Raw genomic sequence first — 20340 nt, 5'->3', positions numbered from 1 at the left:
TGTGGTGTGTGTGAGTGTGAGTGTAAGTGATAGGGGAAATAAATTAATACCCGGGGAAGAAGGGGCCAGGAAGCTGGCGTCAGTCTTGTTAGCGATGTGTCAAGGGCAGAGTAAGGGTGAGCGGAGATAAGTAATTTTGCTGTCAAAAATTATTTAGAAATGTCATTAAAACCGCCAGGAGCTGTCTCCCAAGCGCTTCAGGCCATGAAGGAGGGTTTTTAATTGGTGACAGCCGCTTAAGGGGAGGACTCCTCTGTGTGTGTGTGTGTGTGTCCGTTTGTGCAGTGCAGTGGGACACCTGAAAGGTTAGTTGTGTTCTTAGTGTCCTTAGCCTAGAATTCACCCCAATTGAGAGGATGTCTCATCCATCCCAACTATGTATGTCTATATGCATGCAGGGAGGTTGGGTTGGGTTTTTTTGGGGGGGGGAGGGGGGAGGTTTGCAAATTATTTTGGGGGTTCTGTGCAGTTGGTGGTGTATTCAGCCGGTTCTGAGCGGTTCTGGAGAACCGGTAGCGGAAATTTTGATGGTGTGGCCAGAGGAAGGCCGTGCAAATTGCAGAAAGGAAATAAAGATGCATCTTTTTTAAAAAAAAAAAAAAAGGGGGGGGGAAAGACAGAAATTTAGAAGATAAAGTAACGGGGTTGGGAGGGACCTTGGAGGTCTTCTAGTCTGACCCCTGCTCAAGCAGGAAAACCTTACAAACTTACAATTCAGCCGGTTCTGACCGGTTCTGGAGAACCGGGAGTGGAAATTTGGAGTCGTTGGGAGAAACGGCCTCCGACTGGCCCCGCCAACCGCATCTCTTCTCTGCCTCCCATTGAGTCCCAGCTGATCAACTGGGTCTCCTTTGGTTGCCCGGCACAGGAGAACGGAGCTGGAAAGCAGGTTTAGTGGGGTGGGGAGGGAAGGGAGATTTTGCAGTAACCTTCCCCTGCCGATGCCCACCGAGCCACACCCACAGAACCCGTTGCAATAATTTTGAATCCCACCCCGGTCCTGTTACTTCGTTTTGTGATGGTGGTGCAGCTGCTGTGTGTAAATTTGTCCTCTCCCCTTTTTCCCAACTTGGCAAGCGCTTTTAGCTACCCAACAGATGCCAGAATTGTTTTTAGTTTTTTATTTTTATTTTTCTGGGACGGAAATGCGATTCCTCTCCTGTTTTTTTGGACCTTTTATTCGATCCATCCGATGCCCATCTTGTGTGTGAGCAGGCTGGCCTGTTCTGGGGGGGATATTCCTTAGGACCACATTTGATTAGGTAGTCCTTAACATACAACCACAACGAAACCCCAAAGTTATGTTGTTAAATGAGACATTCTGTGAAGTGACATTTGGTTTTTGCTCTGTTTTGCAAACTTTATTTGCCTCAGCCGTAAAGAGAATCAGTGCAGTTAATAAGTGAGTATCACCCGGTTGTTAAATGAATCGAAGCCCTTAAAGTTTGCTCAACAGACGGTCGCAAAAAGGAATCACGTTACCCCTGGAGCGGTACAACTGTCATAAGTGGCCAAGTGTTTGAATTTGGATCGCGGGATTGTTGCAAAGAGTCGTAACTGTAAAAAATGGTCGTAAGTTGCTTTTTTCAGTGCCGTTGCAACTTTGAACGGTCACTAAATAAATCATTGTAAGTCAAGGACTACCTGAGTTGGTCTCAGGCCAACTTTAATATCAACACTGAGCAATAATTGTCTGGTTTTTTTTTTTTTTTTAGATCTGGTTCTTCTCTTTAAAAAAAAATTAACATCCTAATGAACACCTTACAGGAAACTATTATTCAGTAAAAACTGGAGTTTTACTTTTAATAGCAAAAATGTTTGTGGCAATTCGTCTCCGTCCGGAGAGATTCTGAATCGTGGTTGATTTCAGCTTTCGGTGTGACCCTGTACTCATTTAGCATTTCTGACTGACATGATCTCCTTTTTTTAAAAAAAAAAAAAAATGCAAAATCTGGACACGTATCCGGAAGGGAGATACTCTGGATCTGTAAAGATGACTTTTTGGTCCGTTGCTAAGGCAACGGGCATCAGGGAGCAAATGCGATAGAAGAATTAGATAACCCTGCAACTCGATGCTAATTCAAAATGGTAGCCTTGATTAAGCAAGGGTGTCACCTCATAACATATTTCTATGGTCTTTCTACAGTTGCCAATAGAAAGGGAGGGGGGGAAAGGGTTTGAAAGAGCAGTGTGGCAGCTTGGAAATCGAAAGTGCATTCCATACATACTTTTTCAAAGATAGCAACTAGGTGACGGAAGTTTCTGCCGTGCACAATCCTAATTGGAGAGCATGATTGATGACTCTTGGCTATGGATGTGTCCCATTGGAGAATATGATTTATGACTCTGAGCTATGGATGTGTCCCATTGGAGAATATGAATTACGATACACCCAGGGGGTGTGGGGGGAAAAGCAGGGTCAAGGGTGACAATGAATTATGTGCCTCAGAGTCAGCTGCACCCAGGCCGTGCCGACATGTTAACTCCCAATAAATCCTTCTTTAAGTTTTGGAAGTTTGGCTTGAGACTCATGATTTAATTGGGGTAACTGCCAGAATCCTGACAAAGGGTATATACTTCCTGCTGGAAAGTGGGGAAAGGGGCCCTCACAATTCCCACCAGCATGGCGGCTTGTTCGGGGATGCTCGGCCTGTTCAGAAATGGGGGCAAAGCAGTAAGAGATTTGAACCTGTTGCATGGTTTTGGACTAGAAGACCTCCAAGGTCCCTGGTGTTTTTTCAAGTTACTTTCTGGGGCTCCACGTTTAAAGAAGAGAAGTGGGACATTCTTAAAGCCATTTACTCGGCTCCAATGGGGTGAGTGAAGCATTAAGCCCACCCACCCACCCACTAGGCCCCCACCCCCACCTCCTCCCTTTCATTTTTTATTTTTTTTTGGCAGCCGACTGGAACAAAAGAGCTTTTGAGGTTTTCGGATAGATTCCGCTTCATCTCGTTTCTTGCTTGTTTTCTTCCCCGACTGTGGCGGTTTCTTGACAGGGTGCCATGAAAAATTGGGCTGGAGCAACCGAGCACATGAAATCACACAGCCGTTTGGAGAGGGAAGGCATTGATTTTGAGTGATGTGGAACGGGTTTTGGGGTGAAATGGGTTTTGTAAAGAGATTCAGAGCCAAAAGAAGAAACAAACAAAAACAGACGTATTCTTGAATTCAGCCAATTTTCTATCTGTTTGCTTCTTGATCTCTGTTTTGGATTCTTTCTTTCTTTTTCTTTTTTTTTTCAATTAACAGGCTGGAAAAATTCAACAGCCCTTATTTAGCAAGTTTGCATGCATATTTTTTGTGTGTGTGTTCATAGAAATAGTCATTGCCTAGAGGACCATGGGTTGCCCTCTCCCCACTTTGGAAGAGCTGTATAGCTCTCACTGCCTTAAGAAAGTTCAAAACATCCTCATAGATCCATCTCATCCTGGGCACCCTTTTTTTTTTTTTTTTTTTTAACTATTACCATGTGGGAGACGGTACAGGACAATAAAAACAGGGACAAATAGGTTGAAAAACAGCTTCTATCCCAGGGTAGGAGCTCTGTTGGATTTTACTGTGTAGTGCAGTGTTGGTGCAGTGTTGGCAGGTTTTCGGTTCAATGTGTAGAGGGTGAAGGATGTGTGCTTGTGTTTATGTTCATGGTCATGACGTGCACTGAAGATGGTGCTTGATTTCGTTGTACGAGGTGCAATGACACTAGAGGAGGAAATTCTTAGAGGCTCACACCCAGTTCAGCTGAACTTGGCATCTTGTAAGGTGGATTTTAGGTTCCTGGATTTGCCCTCGGTGCATTGCACCTGTGCTTACAATGGTCAGCTTTCCTTTGCTTTGCAGATCTGCAAAGGTGGGTAGAGGATTGGTTTTACACAGGTAATCCTTGACTTACGACCAGCCCCAAAGCAAAACATTTTAAGTGAGCTTACCCCATTTTACCTTGCTACGGTCGTTAAGTGAATCAGTGCAATTAAATTAGTCCCATGGTTGTTGAGTGAATCTGGCTTACCTCTCGTCTTTGCTTGTCAGAAGGTCGCAAAAGGGGATCATGTGACCCCGGGATACGGCAACTGTCGTAAATAGGAGCCAGTTGCCAAGCGTCTGTTGTACTGTTGTAAGATGAGGACGACCTATAGTTCTGTAGTGAGCTAACCCAAAGGTTAGCTCCCTGTATGGGTGTCCTATCTACCCACAAGGGTGTGAAGCCACTTCTATAGGAAGGACAAACCCTTGAATGTGTCATTTGTCACAGACTGTTAAGAAAATGCCTGCTTGTTCTTCCTTCCTACCCCCTGCCCCCGAAATCTAGCTTATATGCCATCACCCTCTGCCTGGATTCACCCTCTATTCATTGCTTTTGTTCCGACAATCAATTCCTACACCGCGTGAGTGACTCCGTGGGGAAGGGAAACGACTTGCCTATCGATCTGCTGCACGGCGGCGAAGAGTAGGGGGTTGCATGTTGAACAGCGCACGGTTCTCGGGGACATGGGCTGGGTAGGAAGGAAGAGGGGCTGCCCCAGAGAGGAGGAGAGGGTCAAGCTATTCTCCAAAGCACCCAAAGGCCAGACAAGGAATAATGGATGGAAACTGAACAAGGAGAGATTCAACCTGGAAATAAGGAGGAACTTTCTGACAGTGAGAGCAGTCAACCCATGGGACAGAAATTGCCTTCAGAAGTTGTGGGAGCTTCATCACTGGAGGCTTTCAAGAAGAGACTGGACTGCCATCTGTCAGAAATGGTGTAGGGTCTCCCGCTTGGGCAGGGGGTTGGACTAGATGACCTGTAAGGTCCCTTCCCACTCTTTTAATCTGTATGAGATCTGTATAATCGGTGTCTCTCTCGGGCTTTGTCCCTTATCCAGCTGGTCTGGCTTCACCCAAATTCCTTCTGCCTTTTCTCCTTCCTTCGCAGCCTTGCCGGAGGGGGGTTGTGCCAAATTTTGAAGGTCCAGACGCCGTTAATCTCTCCTAAATATGGAAAGTGGCTTCCTGCACCTGTTAAGACACTTGAGCGAATTGGGCTGGCTTGTTCCTGTCTCCGTTTTCGGTGTAGGAAGTGAGACTCCTCCAAGGAGCTGCTTTGCAAATGATTTGCAGGGCAGAAATGGGAACAGCTGTGTTGACTGTAGAGGCCAAATGGGGTGGGTTAAAGCCCCCCCACCCCAGGAGTGTGAAATTAGATCAGGGTTTACCTTGGTTTCATTTTTGCGACGGTTTGTGCGAATGCACCTTTTTTGCAGTTAGTTTGGTGGTTGAGGTGGACTGCGTAGCACGAAGGGACTGGTTGCTGAGACTTGTGTGCTGCTCGACTTACAGCCACAATCGGCATTTTGGTCGCTAAGTGAGGCAGCTGTTAAATGAGTCATCACGGGATCGGAGTTTGTTTTTTAGAACCATTTTTGCCACGCTTGTGAAATGGACACACAGCCATTAAACAAAGCTGGCTTTTGCCATTTGAGTTTGCTGGTCAGAAACTCGCTGGAATGGTCCTCTATGGTGATTATGTCACACACACACACACACACACACACACACACACACACACACACACACACGGTGGTGCAATGGTTGTTACTTGGAGGATGGATGATCAGCCACTTCTTATTTTTTGGCAAGGTTAGGATTCCGGATCATGGCTAAATGAGTGTAAATCAAGGACTATCTGTAGTGAGATTTTAATTTGGGGGCAAGAGTTATTTTTTTGGGTGTGTGTGTGTCATTTTAGACCTTCTTTTCTTCTTGGAAGAAGCTTGGACGCTGTTGAAGCCTCGTCCTTTTGCAATTCAGCAGTGGGCATAGCGTGAGAAGTGAAATTAGCTACGGAATTAAGGACTTTTCGGAGCAGCATCCTAAGAAATTCTGCCTTATCTTCGCTGCAGCTGCTATTCTCTGCTTTTGAACATTGAAAAATTGAATTGTGCCTCTGTCTTAGCATGCTTTGCACCAAAACCCTCCTCCCTCTTGGATGGGTTTTCTAATGTGCATTTGTGTGAAGGCATCCAATATGATTAAATAAACCACAGAGGGAAAAACGGTGGTTAAACCAGAATTGTATAAGTGTTGTGTGAATGTAATTCCATGTGATCGATTCAATAATAAACCACGGAGGAAACTATTGCTAAGCCAGAAGGCATGGCTTTGCATGCTGTGTGAATGTATCCAATATGATTAAATAAACCATGCGGGAAACTGTGGTTTAAACCAGAATGTATGAGTGTTGTATGAATGTGATTGATTCAATAATAAACCATGGAGGAAACCATTACGTGTTGTATGAATGCATCCCATGTGATTGGTTCAATAAACCACGGAAGAAACTATTTCTAAGCCAGAAAGTATGGCTTTTGTGTGGTGTGAATGCATCCAACGTGACAATAAACCATGGGAGAAACTTGTGACTTCTGGCAGTCTGGAAAGCTAGTTTTCTCCCTGAAGTTCCAGAACAAATGTGGACTTGAATTCAAGTTTGCTGGGTTATAATTTTACTACTTCCACTCATTCTGGTGTTTCTCTGTTGGAAGGAGAGAAAAGTGGGTGTACAATTGAGTAAGCCTTTCTGAGATACAGACAAGAGATATATAAATGTAATATTCTGTTTGGAGGATATTTTGCAAAGCCAAGCCACGTGTGTGCTCCAGATGTGGAGTTTTGCATGAGAACAGGGCCTGTTCTAACTTTGATCCTTCTTATTCCTCACAGCTTTACATGGGCTGAGTTCCCACCTTCAAACTAATCTTAGCAGTCACCAAAACTATTTCTCAGTTTTCTGTAAGGGATTGCCTCAGTCTTTAGAAATAAGGCATCTGGCTATAAATCAAAGACTTTGAGAATGTCAAACTTGCTCCTACTTTTAGGAAGAACTAGTAGATTATCTTTAAATAAGAATTGTTTCAACCAACTTTCCTTTTTCTAACTTTCAAGCTAGTAAACCCTGTTCCTGCAAACTCAGTGCATAAGATGCAAAATACAAATCTCGTTCTTGCTCAAAAAGTTTTGATTACTTTGACCAACAGAGAATGGAAGTGACTGTGTTAACTATAACAGTCTGGTGTTCAAAAGTCATTCCAAAAATGTCAAAACTAGCCTTTATTACTACGGTTTTGCTCACCACATTATAAAAAAAGATGTGGAAACTCTGGAAACAGTGCATGAGAAGAAGCAACCGAGATGATTAAAGTGGGGCTGGAGACTACAACGTATGAAGAAGAATGGTTGCAGGAATTGGGTATGGCAAGTATAGAAATAAGAAGGATCAGGAGAGATATGATAGCAGTCTTCCAATATTTGAAAGTCTGCCAGAAAGAAGAGAGGGTCACAATATTCTCTAAACAGCACCAGAAGGCAGGACAAGAAACAATGGATGGAAACTAATTCAGGAAAGAAGCAATCTGGAATTAAGGAGAAATTTCCTAACAGTGGGGACAATTAACCAGTGGAACAGCTTTGCCTCCAGAAGATGTGGGTGCTTCATCCCTGGAGGATTTTAAGAAGAGGTTAGACAGCCACCTGTCTGAAATGGTATATGGGGTTTCCTGCTTGACCCCCTCCTCCTCTCTGTGGCAGCCCGTCAAATATTGGAAGGCTGCTATCCTGTCTCCCCTGGTCCTTCTCTTCACCAGACTAGCCAAGCCCAGTTCCTGTGTTCTTCATATGTTTTAGCCTCCCTAATCATCCTGGTTGCTCTTCTCTGTAGTTTTTCTAGAGTCTCAACATCTTTTTGATAGCGTGGTGACCAAAACTGGATGCAGGACTCTAGGTGTGGTCTTACTAGGGCTTTATAGAGTGGTATTAGCTTAAACAGCAGGTCAAGTTAGTCTTTTGCGCGACTGATATTGAAAAGCCGCAAAGCAGCCACACAGTTTGAGCTGCTGAGTGTCTGGTTTGAGAATAAAAGTCCTGAAAATTAAATCCGGTATCCTCCTGCTTTTAAATCAACCCTTGCTGTCAGAAACTGGGTTGAGGAAACTCAAGGCCATTCTGCTTTTTGTGAATGTCCTTGTTCCATGTTGAGAAGAAATATTTTCTTAACCCAAATTTTTGCCGCTGGTTGGGTTTCTAAAGGCACCAACTTCCAAATACTGTTTCCTGTTCTGCACACCATGCCCTAGATTTAGCTTTCTGAAAACTATGGTTTCCTCTTAAGCAGTTGTCTGGCTGCAGAGTTTGGAAACTTTGAAAGTAGGTTTTCAAACCTTACTTCCCAAATTTGGCCCTTTGGAGTTCCGAATTCTACCCCAATCCCAGCAATCTGAAATTACTCAAGATTTAATTTTAGGCACACGATTGATTTCCCGCATATTAGTTTTTTTGTGCATAACTCTTAGGCTAATTTTTGTGCATGTAAGTTCAGCGGTTAAAAGTGTTGTGCTTGTTGAAAAACCGCTAGAGGATTTTTTTTCTCTCTCTCCAAAGACCTTTCCCAGAGTAGCCCTTCTAATGAATAAACCCTGAAGATTTATTGGAGAATGTCGAGATTCTTGGAAAGATTGTAGAGAAGAGAAGCAAGGATGATTGGGGGCCTGGAGGCTAAAACATATATAAAGAATGGTTTCTGGAATTGGGTATTATGGCTAGGCTAGTGAAAAAAGGACTTGGGGGAGACATGATAGCTATGCTCCAATATCTCAGGGGCTGCCCCAAAGAAGAGGGAGTCAAGCTATTCTCCAAAGCACCCGAGGGCAGGACAAGAAGCAATGGGTGGAAACTAATCAAGGGGAGAAGCAACCTGGAACTAAGGAGAAATTTGACAGTGAGAACAATTAATCAGTGGAACAGCTTGCCACCAGAAGTTTTGGGTGTTTGGTGCTCAATCACTGGAGGTTTATAAGAAGAGACTGGGCAGCCCCTTATCTGGAACGGTATAGGGTCTCCTGCTTGAGCAGAGGTTGGACTAGAAGACCTTCCAAGGTCCCTTCTAACTCTGTTATTCTATGTTTTAAGATGTAGTATATTCAGTGGCTGCTTGAAGTCCTGACAGATTTCATGAGTTGCCATTGGTTGGTTTGATTACGGATGGATGTTCTCATGCGCCATAGGTGTTATTATGTGCTCCTTTGGTCAAGGGATGAGCAACACGTTGCATACCTGAAAAAGAACCCAAGTTGACTTGGTCAACTCTTCTGAAAGGTGGACAGGAATTCTGACAATGTAAACAATCAGCCACCGCTAACTGATAGTAGGAAAGCTGCAGATAAGAGGGTCTATTCTGCACTGCCTCTCTAGCTCAGCTTAATAACTTACTAAGAAGTAATCCTTGACTTAAGTCCACAATCAGGGCTAGAATTTCCATTGTGCTGATCAAGGCAGTTAAGTCTCTCTGGGAACGATGCTGAATAGAATTCCGCATTGGCAACAGGGAGGGCATCCGGCCAATAAACACTCGGCTTCATTCAGTTGCCCAGACTCCACTCCAATGCAAAGGATTATGGGGGTCATTAAATGAAGATGAATAAGGCAGTTAAGTGAGTCACTGATTTTATGACCTGATTTGCCACAGTCGTTGAGACAATCACTGCAGTTGCAGAGTGAATCATGCGGTCATTAAGCAAAACGGGCTTCCACCATTGATTCTGCTGGTCCAAAGCTGGTGGTAAAGGTGATAGCGTGACCCTTGGATTCTGCAACCGTCATAAGTACACACCAGTTGCCAAGTGCCCAAATTTTTGATCACTTGAATGTGGGGATACTGTGAAGGTCGTGAGTTCGAGAACTGCTCATAAATGACCTTTTTCGGTGCTGTTGGAACCAGGAATTATTGTGAGTCAAGGATGGCTGTAGTTCGTTGGCTGCTGTTCCAGAGCCTGCAGATCGTTTCCTTCTATTGTATGCCAGAATTATATTGGGCATCCTTTTCTGAATTATACCCTCCTCACTGCATTGAGTGGCAGTTCAGTTGCTAATCCAACTCGTGTTTAGGGGTTCTGTGAAGTGCTGTCAAAACAGAAATATCAAAGTAACTAGAAAAGAAATCAGCTAAACTACAAGAAAAACCAACCAAAGTACACAGAGCTTCAAGGATGACTTGGAACCGATCGAATGACCTTGCTTCCTGCAAAGGTTTCGTCTTCTTGGCCTGACTTTTATCCCTTATGGGAGGGGCAATCACCTCCCAGCCTTTATTCCCGAGTCGCCCCTTCTGCTTCAGCTGTTCTTGCCTTCTAGCAGCTCCGCGCACACGCACACTGGGAACAGTCTCCCCTCGTTCCTCTGCCTTGCTGCTGCCAGACTCCCAAGGCTCCAAAGGCAGCACCCCTATCCCAGATGGTCCTGGCCTCATCTCTGCATCGGATGCAGGACCCTCGTCCGAGTCCTCTTCAGACTCCCGGACTGGTCCCCGTTCTTCCCCACTGTCCGACTCTGGTGCCGTCTGCACCGACTGCCGACGAACCACAACACCCCCCCAAAATGCCAGCTGGTATCTTCCAAGCATCTTCTCTAGGCTTGTCTTGCAGTGCCACCTACGTTGCCCCTTAAAGAATGTGTCATGTTGTGTGTGTCACATTGCAAAACAGCGACAAGAGATGTTGGGAACCGAAACCGAGAAACATCTGGAAGTTCTACAGGATCTCTGGATTAGATCTCCCTAAGTAACTTTCAAACAGCGCTGCTATTTTGGTGGCTTTATTTAGTGCCGCAGTTGTCTTTGGCTCCCCGGCTCCAACCTTTGAGGGGGCTTTTCTGAGAAGGGACCAGATCTGTGAAAGGGATATTTTAATCTCCGTGAGGTTCGTTCAGGAGAATTCTCAAGTTTTGTTTGAATTTTTGAGCTTTGCATTGTCTTCCATCCATGCTTAGTCAGTTCTTCCTTTCAAATTTTGCAATGGTTGTTAGAGGGTTTTATAGCAGGGTTCTTTTGATTCCTGCATTTAAAAAAAAAAAAAGCCAGAGTTTTGAAACTCTGTTTTGTTAATTTGAAAAAAATAAAATAACCAGGAGCTCATGGCCAGGCCTGTGTGTGTGTGTGTGTGTGAGAGAGAGAGAGAGAGACTGCAAAAGGAGTGAAATGCATGAACAGCAGAAGAAAATAGCTGTGTTTTTCCTCCCCCCTCGGCTGCAAAATGGGAAACTTGCAGATGGAGGATATTTTTAGTGTTGCTTTTCCTGTGTGTGTCTATCCGCCTGCGAGCATGTGGATTTTGATGCACGGACCGAGTTTTTTTAAGTTGGACGGGCCTCTGTGTTTGTGGGCTTTAAATGTTTTTCAAAGAGTTTGTTTAACTTCATCTCAGACCATTCAGAAAAGGGCCTTAAAACAGCTGGCCAATGGCTTTGTTGAATGTTGACCACATGGCCATGGGGTTTTTATGGCAGCCATAAGTGTGAGGACGGGTTGTAAGCCATTGTTTTCAATGCCACTGTAATTATCAATGATTACTAAATTAAGAGTTATAATAATGGAGCTTCCTTCTTTTCTGTCTCCATTTTCCCTCCCTCCCTCTTTGAATGTTTCTTCCTTCTTTCCATCCATCTTCTTTGAATCTTCCTTTCATCCACCCACCCAATCCATCGATCTTTGAATATTCCTCCCTTTTATCCCTTCTTTCCTCCTTTCCTTCTTTCCGTCCTTCCTTCCATCCATCTATCCATCTACCATTTATCCATCTTCTTTTAATCTTCCTTCCTTCCTTCCTTCCTTCCATCCATCTTCTTTGAATCTTTGAATCTTCCTTCCATCCATCCATCCACTCACCCACCCAATTCATCAATCTTTGAATATTCCTCCCTCCCTTCCTCCATTTTATTCCTTCTTTCCTTCTTTCTGCCTGTCCATCCTTCCTTCCATCCATCCATCTACTCATCTATCCATCTTCTTTTAATCTTCCTTCCTTCCTTCCATCCATCTTCTTTGAATATTCCTTCCATCCACCCATCCAATCCATCAATCTTTGAATATTCCTTCCTCCCACTCCATTTTATCCTTCCTTCCTTCCTTCCTTCCTTCCTTCCTTCCTTCCTTCCTTCCTTCCTTCCTTCCTTCCTTCCTTCCTTCCTTCCTTCCTTCCTTCCTCCCTCCCTCCCTCCCTCCTCCTTCTATCCATCCATCCATTTTCTTTGGATCTTCCATCCCTCCCTCATCCATCCTTCCATTCATCAATCCATCAATCTTTGAATGTTCCTCCCACCCTCCATTTTATCCCTTCCTTCCTTCCTTCCTTCCTTCCTTCCTTCCTTCCTTCCTTCCTTCCTTCCTTCCTTCCTTCCTTCCTTCCTTCCTTCCTTCCATTTTCTTTGAATCTTCCCTCCTCCCTCCCTCCCACCCACGCATCCATCTATCCACCCATCTTCTTTAAATGTTCCTTCCTTCCTTCCTTCTTTCCTTCCCTCCCTCCCTGATTCTCCTCCTTTCTTTCCTTCCTTTCTTATCAAATATTGACGGGTGGTGGTGTCCCTGCAGAGTTAAACATCCGCATCCTTTCCATCTCTTCAGCTCCGTGAGGTTTTCCTCTCTGCTTCCTTCTGCCCCACACACGTTGCAGATTCGGCTTCTTCCAAGGCTGCCCTGTCTCTGGGATCAATTAAACGCTCGTCATGGTTCTACTGGGAGGGATTAGTCTGCATTTTCTGGCACTTGTTCTATCTCCCAACCAGACCGTAGATATCCCTCAACCTCCTTCGAGAACCTGCTTCAGGTTTTTCCCCCCCCCTCTCGTTTTCCCATCTCAAGGCCTCCTTTCTATTTCCCCCACCCAAATTGTGCACTGCAAAATAATCAGATTTTAGGGAGCGGGTGGGAGCTTCGTTGGAGGGGTTTAATTGTTCACGTATAGTGTTTTCGTCTCCTATCATTTGCCTTCAATTTGATGGAATTTCAAGAGAGAAATTGTTGTTTTCTTTCCCTGTTGCGGGAAAAAACACACCATGATTTGTGCAAACGCATTGGAGAGAGACAGAGGTAGGCGGACTGTGGATAGACTTTTCAAGGTCAAGATACGATACAGCTACCGTTGTTGGCTTTTTGACTTCCTTATTTTTCTGCCAAAAAGGGAGAAAGAGAAGGGAACAATGAAATGCTTTTTATGAGCCGGTCAAGTCTCTCAGTTGTCGGACGTTGGCAGCTGGCATGTGATTGTCTCTAGTTGCAGTAATAAATGGCAGTTTGTAAGATAGCATGCACTTTATCTCTGGAGCTGCGGGGATAGGCATTCAAACTTCTCACCTGAAACAGCAGAAATGAGATTCTGAGATACCTGTTGTGGCCCGTCAGGGGCCAGCAGAGCTGGTGGCGGACTTGGCCAGTGAAAAGGTTGGGGAGGCGCATGGGCCATTCCTGGAGTCTGGGGAAGGCTCTGACAAGGGCTCTGTGTCGGAGGCAGAGATGGGGCCAAGGCCATCTGACAGTTATCAGCTGCCTTCAGAGTTGGAGATCAGTGGGGAAGAAGAGCAGCTGGAGCCTGTTCCCAGTGTGCGCATGCACAGAGCTGCCAGAAGAAGGAAACAGTTAAGGAACAAGGGCCGACTCGGGAGTAAAGGCTCAGGTGGACGGTGAATGGCCCCTCCCATAGGGAATAAAGAGGAGTGAAAGGGGAGCGGTGTTTGCAGGAGACAATTAGTTCCATTCATTAGGGTGAAGGTTCCTGACTCCTTGCCAAGTAATTGCTGCTACAGAGTGGAGTTTGGAAGATACCGGCCTGGCAGCTCTCCAAGCCTGATAAAGGTCTGTAGTTGTGAACTTTCTTGAAAGACTGTTGGCCGGGACTTTGCTGGAGAGGAATTCACTTTAACCTAAATAAAAGGGGTTTTATCGGGACGAGGAGTCGGCTTCATGATCTTGGGGAAGCGTAAGTCAGAACAAGATCACAGACACGTGTAGCAAAACATCCAGTGCAAGATGGTGCAAAATATTTCCCGGGGTGGCATCTTTAAAAGTCAACGGGTAATGCCGTTGCTTATTCCTTCTGTGCCTGCTTTATTCTTCCTCTACTGCTCTCTCCCTCTTCGGAGCTCTGAAAATAATTTTTGGATTAGCGGACGCTTCAATGTTGCATCTTTTAAAGAAATGCATACATTTTCGTGTTGCTGTCCCAACATTTTTATTTATCTTCTCTCTTTTTCCTTCCGCTTTTCCAGAATCGGGGGCGTTTGGCGGAGAAGAGGACAATCCCCCTGCCTCCCTCTCGAACTCCAAAAAAGGAGCCCCCTGCTCTTTTCTCACACAGCGACAACCACAAGGAGGTGGAAAAAATCAACGGGCATCACCCTCATGTCAAACAGGAAGAGGACTTGCATATTAGTATCATGAAAAGAAGGTAGGCGGGTGTTCTTTCTTCTTTTTTCCCTCCCCCCCCTAAAAAAAATCACAATTGTGTAGGCAATCCTCATCGTAATGACCATTTGTGCTACCGTTTTGCTGTAACAACCCATTTTGCTATAAACCTGGGAGATGTTGCATAGGCTAATCGGAAGGCTTGGCCAGGTTTGCCACCGATGCGATGTGGGTAGAAACCGCCAAAAGAGACTGAGGCCAGCAACATGAAAGGGAGCATTGAAGGCGGATTGGAGTGGCACCGTCTGCCCCAAGCCAAAAAAAAAGGGGGGGGGTAGATAAAAACGAGAGGTTGCCAGCTCTTTTGGGTCTCTGGCAACAATCAGTACCTGATGTTTGCTGAAATTTCCCGGCCTGAGATCTGGATGGAGCCACAGGTGGCATGGTGCCACTGGCGTGTCCTCTATTCCCGCACGCTCCTCCAGCGTAGAAGCGGAATTAAAACCAAACAAGAAACATACATTTGAAGATCCTGGTGAACAGTTTTATTTTTTTCCTTCCTCTCTTTCTGCTCTGCTAGGAAATGCCATGCTGGTCACTTTTATTTTTGCGGGTGTATACATTTAATAAATAGATGTGAGAAGATGGGGGTGAAAGATACAGCACCGTTTTGATGGCTAAGGTTAAAAGAAGATTCAAGGGTGCATCTGAGATATTTTGGCACCCTCTCTCCTTGGATGGGTGTGTTATTTTGAGGAGGGGAAGGGTAGGACCTCTGCATTTTTTAGCCCGCCCCCACGTTTTCTTGCTGTTTGGCCTGGGGATGCGGGGAAGGCGTGGGGTCCAATTTTCTAATAGCAAAATTGCCGGCTTTGCACGAAAGCTTCAAGGGTTAGGGAATTGTCATCCTGTCCAAATTAGCATTTCACAACCCTGAACTGGTTTTGATGTCCCTCAGAGAGTTGTGGCTGTTCGCCTCTTTAATTGATTGTGTTTCAACACACACACACACACACACACACACACACAGCCCCATCTGCCTCAGTCCCATCTTGTTCAGGACGGATTTCCACTGAGTTTGTGAGGTCCTGTTTTCTCCAGGTTTTTGATGAAGTGACAACGCCTTGTTTCCAATTCTCTTTACTCCTGAGTCAGTCAGTCTGGCCTCTTTTGTTGGTGTGTGTGTGTGTGTGTGTGTGTGTGTTTCATTAAAAGTGAACAAAGGGGGGGGAGAGGAGGAAAAAAAGAGCAAAAATATAGAAAAACAGGTATATATGCGTGTATATATGTATATCTATCTATCTCTACCTATCTCTATCTAATCTATCCATCTTTTATCTCTACCTACCAACCTACCTACCTACCGGTATCTATCTATTTATCATCTATCTATCTATCTATCTATCTATCTATCTATCTATCATCTATCTAGCTATCTACTGTATCTATTTTTCTTTCTATTTATCTACTGTATCTATCTACTGTATCTCTCTATGTACTGTATCTTTCTATCTATCTACTGCATCTATCCATCCATCTATCTATATCTATCTCCCTACTCTATCTACCATCTGTCTATCTACTTACCTACCTACTTACCTATCTACCTATGTACCATGTTTCTCATATAATAAGGCCGGGTCTTTTTTTTTTTTTTTTGAGCCCCCCCCAAAAATGGCTAGGCCGTCTTTTTGGGGGTGACTTAATTCCTCCCCCCTTGCATCTTCGGGCAGGCGGGCGGCGACGGCTTGGATGTTTACCTCAGTGTTGGTGGGGCACTTTGTATCAGGGTCTGTTTCTGCATTCTTGGCCAGTATTGTCTGTCACAGAGTGGCGTTTGGAAGACATCGGCCTGGCAACTCTCCAAGCCTGATAAAGTTCTGTAGTAGTGAAATCTCTTGAAAGATTGTTGTTGTCCAGGGCTTTGCTGGAGAGAATTCACTGGAAACTAAATAAAAGGGGTTTTATCGGGACGAGGAGTTGGCTTCATGCTTTTGGGAAAACCTAGGTCATAACAGTTCCCCCCCTCCCCCAAAATGTAGGGTTGGTGATGATGATGTCATTCCAAGCCAGCCTGTTTTCTTAGCAGATCTTGGTGTCCCCCCCCCCATCTTTGTCTCCTCCTCTGTCTCTCCCTGAGCTTGGAGGAGGAAGAGCTCAGCTGTGAGGTTGAAGGACCCATCTGGGTCACCTTATTAAACTCTTCGCCCTCGGATGGTGCGTTAAGTGGACGAGCAGCTGAGAAGGTTAAAATGGAAGACGATGCCACGTCCGCTTGCTTGGAACGTCCCCTGCCTGCCTCTTTCTCTCTTTTAATTATTAGTAATTTATAAAGGAGACCTCTTTTGCCCCCTGTCTACCCCACCTCCACCAGGCAGCCCCGATAGCTTGCAAATTATTAGTAATTTGATTTCAATTGAATGAATAACCCCGCTGCAGCGAGGCACGGGTTTTGTCTCGGAAATCTAATTGGAGATAACACCATAGAAACTTGAAAAATGCATAGAGGAGGGGTTTGGTTGGTTGGTTGGTTGAGCTTTGCAGGGCCAGGGGAATGGGGGGGTGGGAAGGAATATGCAAAGCTGCTGCCTACGGGAGGGGGAGAAAAGAGATGGAAGATAATTGGGATTTAATTTCATTTCTTACCTATTCATTTGTATAAAGATGGGTGTTTAATTATCCGGCGCGGTGGATGGGAATGATTGCCACGGGGATGAATGGGCGTGTGGGTTTTCCCAGCGGGCAAAAAAAAATATATATATATATAAAAAGACATAAAAATGTGTTGGATGACAACCTCCAAGGCTTTGATGTCGAATCTTGATCGTGAAACTGGTTTTACATGCAGCTGACAGGGCGCTTTGAAAGTGTGTGCTGTGTGTGTGTGTGTGTGTGTGTGTGTGTGTGTGTGTAAATCATGGGATTTCTCCCCCCCACTTTCCAGGCAGTCCTCTTTACGACCAAAAGTGAGCGGAAAATTTCCACCATCGGCAAGACCTTGGTTGTGATGAACCAAAGGGGCGTGGCACAAAAGCAAATAAAGTCACAAAAGTAGGTAAAGTCCCTTTAATTCCTCCAACTTGGTCCCCAATGTCCAGTTATCATCGGCTGGGTATCGAGCTAGTATTTAATATTTCATGCCTTAAATAGGAGCAACCGTCCTCAGTCAAGCTTGGAATCTTTTCTGAATCTTTTCTTTCTCGTGGATGTGTTTGTGTGTGTGAGTTTGTGTGTGTAGAGTTTTCTGCAGATAGGTTGGCACAAGGTAGACCTCTTCAAAGAGAAAAGGATTGCGTTTTCCCTGGCATCAAGCTGGCTCCATCTCATTGTCGTGCAATTTAACTTGGTTTTGAATCCTGCCTGCCAAACCACGATCGCTTCCCATCCTCGTTTGTGACCAGCTTAGGTGTGAATGTTGTTTAGAAGTCACGAGGAACCCGACAAAGAGATTGGGGGCCCCTAGAGTAGGAATACAGATAGTCCTCATTTAGCGTCCACAATGGCAACTCGGTCATGAAGAAAGGTGAAGTGAAATCCCGACGGTACATCTGACAATCATTTCCAAAATGGGCTGAAATATCCAGATTTCTGGGAGGTTCTGGGAGTACAAACAAAGTTGCTTCCTGCAAAGATTCCTGTCCCTTTGCTCCTCCTTTATGTCTTATGGGAGTGCCAATCACCTCCAAGCCTTACTCGCGAGTCGCCCCTTTTGTCTTAACTGTTTTTGCCTTCTGGCAGCTCTGTGCATACGCACAGTGGGAACAGGCTCCCCTTGTTCCTCTGCCTCGCTGCTGTCAGATTCTGGAGGCTCCGGAGTCAGCAGATGGCCCTGGCCCCATCACTGCATCGGATGCAGGACCCTCATCCGATTCCCGGACTAGCCCATGTCCCTCCCCACTGTCTGACTCTGCTGCTGTCTTCGCAGGTTGCCAGCAGTCCACAACAGGCACCTTTTGAAGGGTGTGTGTGTGTGTGATTTTAAAATCTGCCTTCTTCCCTTTATTTTTTCTTTGATCTGCCTCTCTTAATTTCCTTTGTTTGTTGTCCTTGTGCCGTCTAACCCCCTCCTTGGGGTCCCTATCTCTGCCGTCCTTGATGAAAAATAAAATCTTAATTAGGAACGAGCTGGTTTCTTCCTCCGCTTGGCATCAAATCTTAGTAACAAGTGAAATGGCTTCTATTTCTCCCCCCTCCTCCTCTGTTTCCTGAAAGAAGAAAAGATTGTTATCTTTTTAGGTCTGTTGCCGCAATTCTTCCTTCTTTCCTTTCCCAGGGCTTTGAAGTTAACACACATGGCTGTTGTGTTAGTGTAACTCAAAGCATGCCTCTTCTTTTTAAGCGATGAGTGGTGTTCTCTTGTAAAAACGCTCCATTGCCTCTTGTGGAAGGAAGGAAATCCTCACTTGCTCAAAAACAATACACAGTATATTAAAAAAAACCACCTCAAAATATAGAATAACAGACCTGGAAGGAACTTTGGAGGTCTTCTAGTCCAACCCCCTGTTCAAGCATGAGTCCTTCTACCATTCCAGTCGACCCTGGAATCCCTTAATTCAGGGCACAGTCAGAGTGACTGGATGGAGCTGAGTATTCACTGGCCAGCTGCTCTTCCCGACGCCTATCCGGAGTTCACAGCAGATATTTTCTCTTCTCTCTCTAGGATTGCTACCTAGGATTGAACTCTCAACCTTCTGAATGGGAGGTGAGCATCTTCACCACTAGGCCACCTCGCCGTTTCCTATAATGTGAGCTGATAGAGGTAGTCCTCATTTAGCGACGAGAACTGGGCCTGGCAACTTGGTCATTAAGTCATTTGCGGGAAGCAAAGTCGTTCACTCTGTTCGAACTCAATCTTGAAGCTCTGTGTGGACTTTGTATTCCGGTTGCTTTTTACAGTTTATTTGGCACTTTAGTTGTTGGTAGCAATTCAAATGAGAAGAAAGGTGGGTGCTTATCTCAGGGGACTGTTTGGGACTCATTACAGGCTGGGAATGCACATAATTCCCAGCGTTGAAATAAAACCAAAGTTGTTTTAACTAAGCATGCACTTAATTATGGTCTCGGGAAGCCTTGATCAGAACAATTCATCCTCTCTGGCCTGTTTTGCCTGCCACTGACTTGCCAATCACGGGAAGAGGAAGGCAAAGCATTTGTTGTGCTGAGGGGTAGGTGTGGGGGCTCGGAGGAGGAGGGAGGGAAGGAGGGGGCTCGGATCAAGGAGCTGTCAGCTGCTGTCTGTCGGATCTCCTTCCTTGCTTTTGGCTGACTCAGAAGCCGTGGTCTTACCTCCCCGGCAGAGACGCTGACCTTGCACTGCGTCTCTTACAGGGTTTTTCTGTGGAGTCCTGTCCTCCAAGCTCTGCTTTGAATTACTGGGATTCACACAAGGGGGAGGATGGAAGGGGGGGGGGGGGGTGTTCCTTCTTTGGCGGGGATGAAAGGACTCCAAACTCCCCTTGCCGGGAAAGTTCAAGAACCCTTGGACCCGTTCCCATTGGGCGGGTGCCCGGGGGGAATAAAACATAAACAGCGTAGGAAAAACAGCCAAGGTTTACAACAATCAAAAGTTGGCCCAAACTTTGCAGGGCATCCTGGAAGGAAAACCAGAAACAGACCCTATTAAGTCTCATCCAGCTGTTGGCTAGGCACAGATGTTGGTGGCCAAGAGGGGAAGGAAGGCACGGGGGTTTCACTCCCCACCCCACTCCACCAAGGGCATCTGGTCAATCGTGGCCCCCACCGCTTCCCACACTACTGGACCTCTGGGGCCCCTTCCAAACTGGAGATGTTTGTTAAAAGCTGTTTTAGTCCTAGTTTTTTTCTTCTTCTTCTTCTTCTTCTCGGGGTTTCACACGACTGAAAGGTTTTGTAAGCGCGTCACATGTCAGTGTTCCAGAAAACCTCCACCCCAACCAATAACTCCGAGACAGACATTCTTTCAAAAGTTCTTTTTTTATTTGGGTAGTAAACTGGCCCATCTGGGAAATCCCGATTCTGAAAGTTCTGAGTTTCCTTGCAATAAGTAAAAAAAACTACAAATGCACCCCCTGTACCCATCATCGCATCACATGCTCCAATCACCATCCATTCCAGCTTGAGTCGTCCCCTCACCCAGGTGCAGAAATAACATGACC

At 45.4% G+C, this 20340-nt stretch overlaps 1 protein-coding gene across 4 annotated transcripts in view; it reads left to right on the top strand.

Moving 5' to 3' along the window:
• Positions 1-20340, top strand: part of SAMD11 (sterile alpha motif domain containing 11) — a 79536-nt gene that overhangs the window by 11468 nt on the left and 47728 nt on the right. For all 4 annotated transcript variants that reach the window (XM_026681572.2, XM_026681571.2, XM_087944424.1 and 1 more), the window contains exon 3: positions 14071-14249. In XM_026681572.2, coding sequence (XP_026537357.2) covers positions 14071-14249 — 179 coding nt within the window. The remainder of the gene's footprint in view (positions 1-14070; positions 14250-20340) is intronic.

Source organism: Notechis scutatus, chromosome 16 (assembly GCF_049901735.1).
Source record: "Notechis scutatus isolate UNSWTSFEM ecotype Mainland chromosome 16, rNotScu1.2, whole genome shotgun sequence".
Classification (NCBI taxonomy): domain Eukaryota; kingdom Metazoa; phylum Chordata; class Lepidosauria; order Squamata; family Elapidae; genus Notechis; species Notechis scutatus.
Note: the sequence above shows the minus strand (reverse complement) of the source record. Positions and strands in the feature narration are given on the sequence as shown.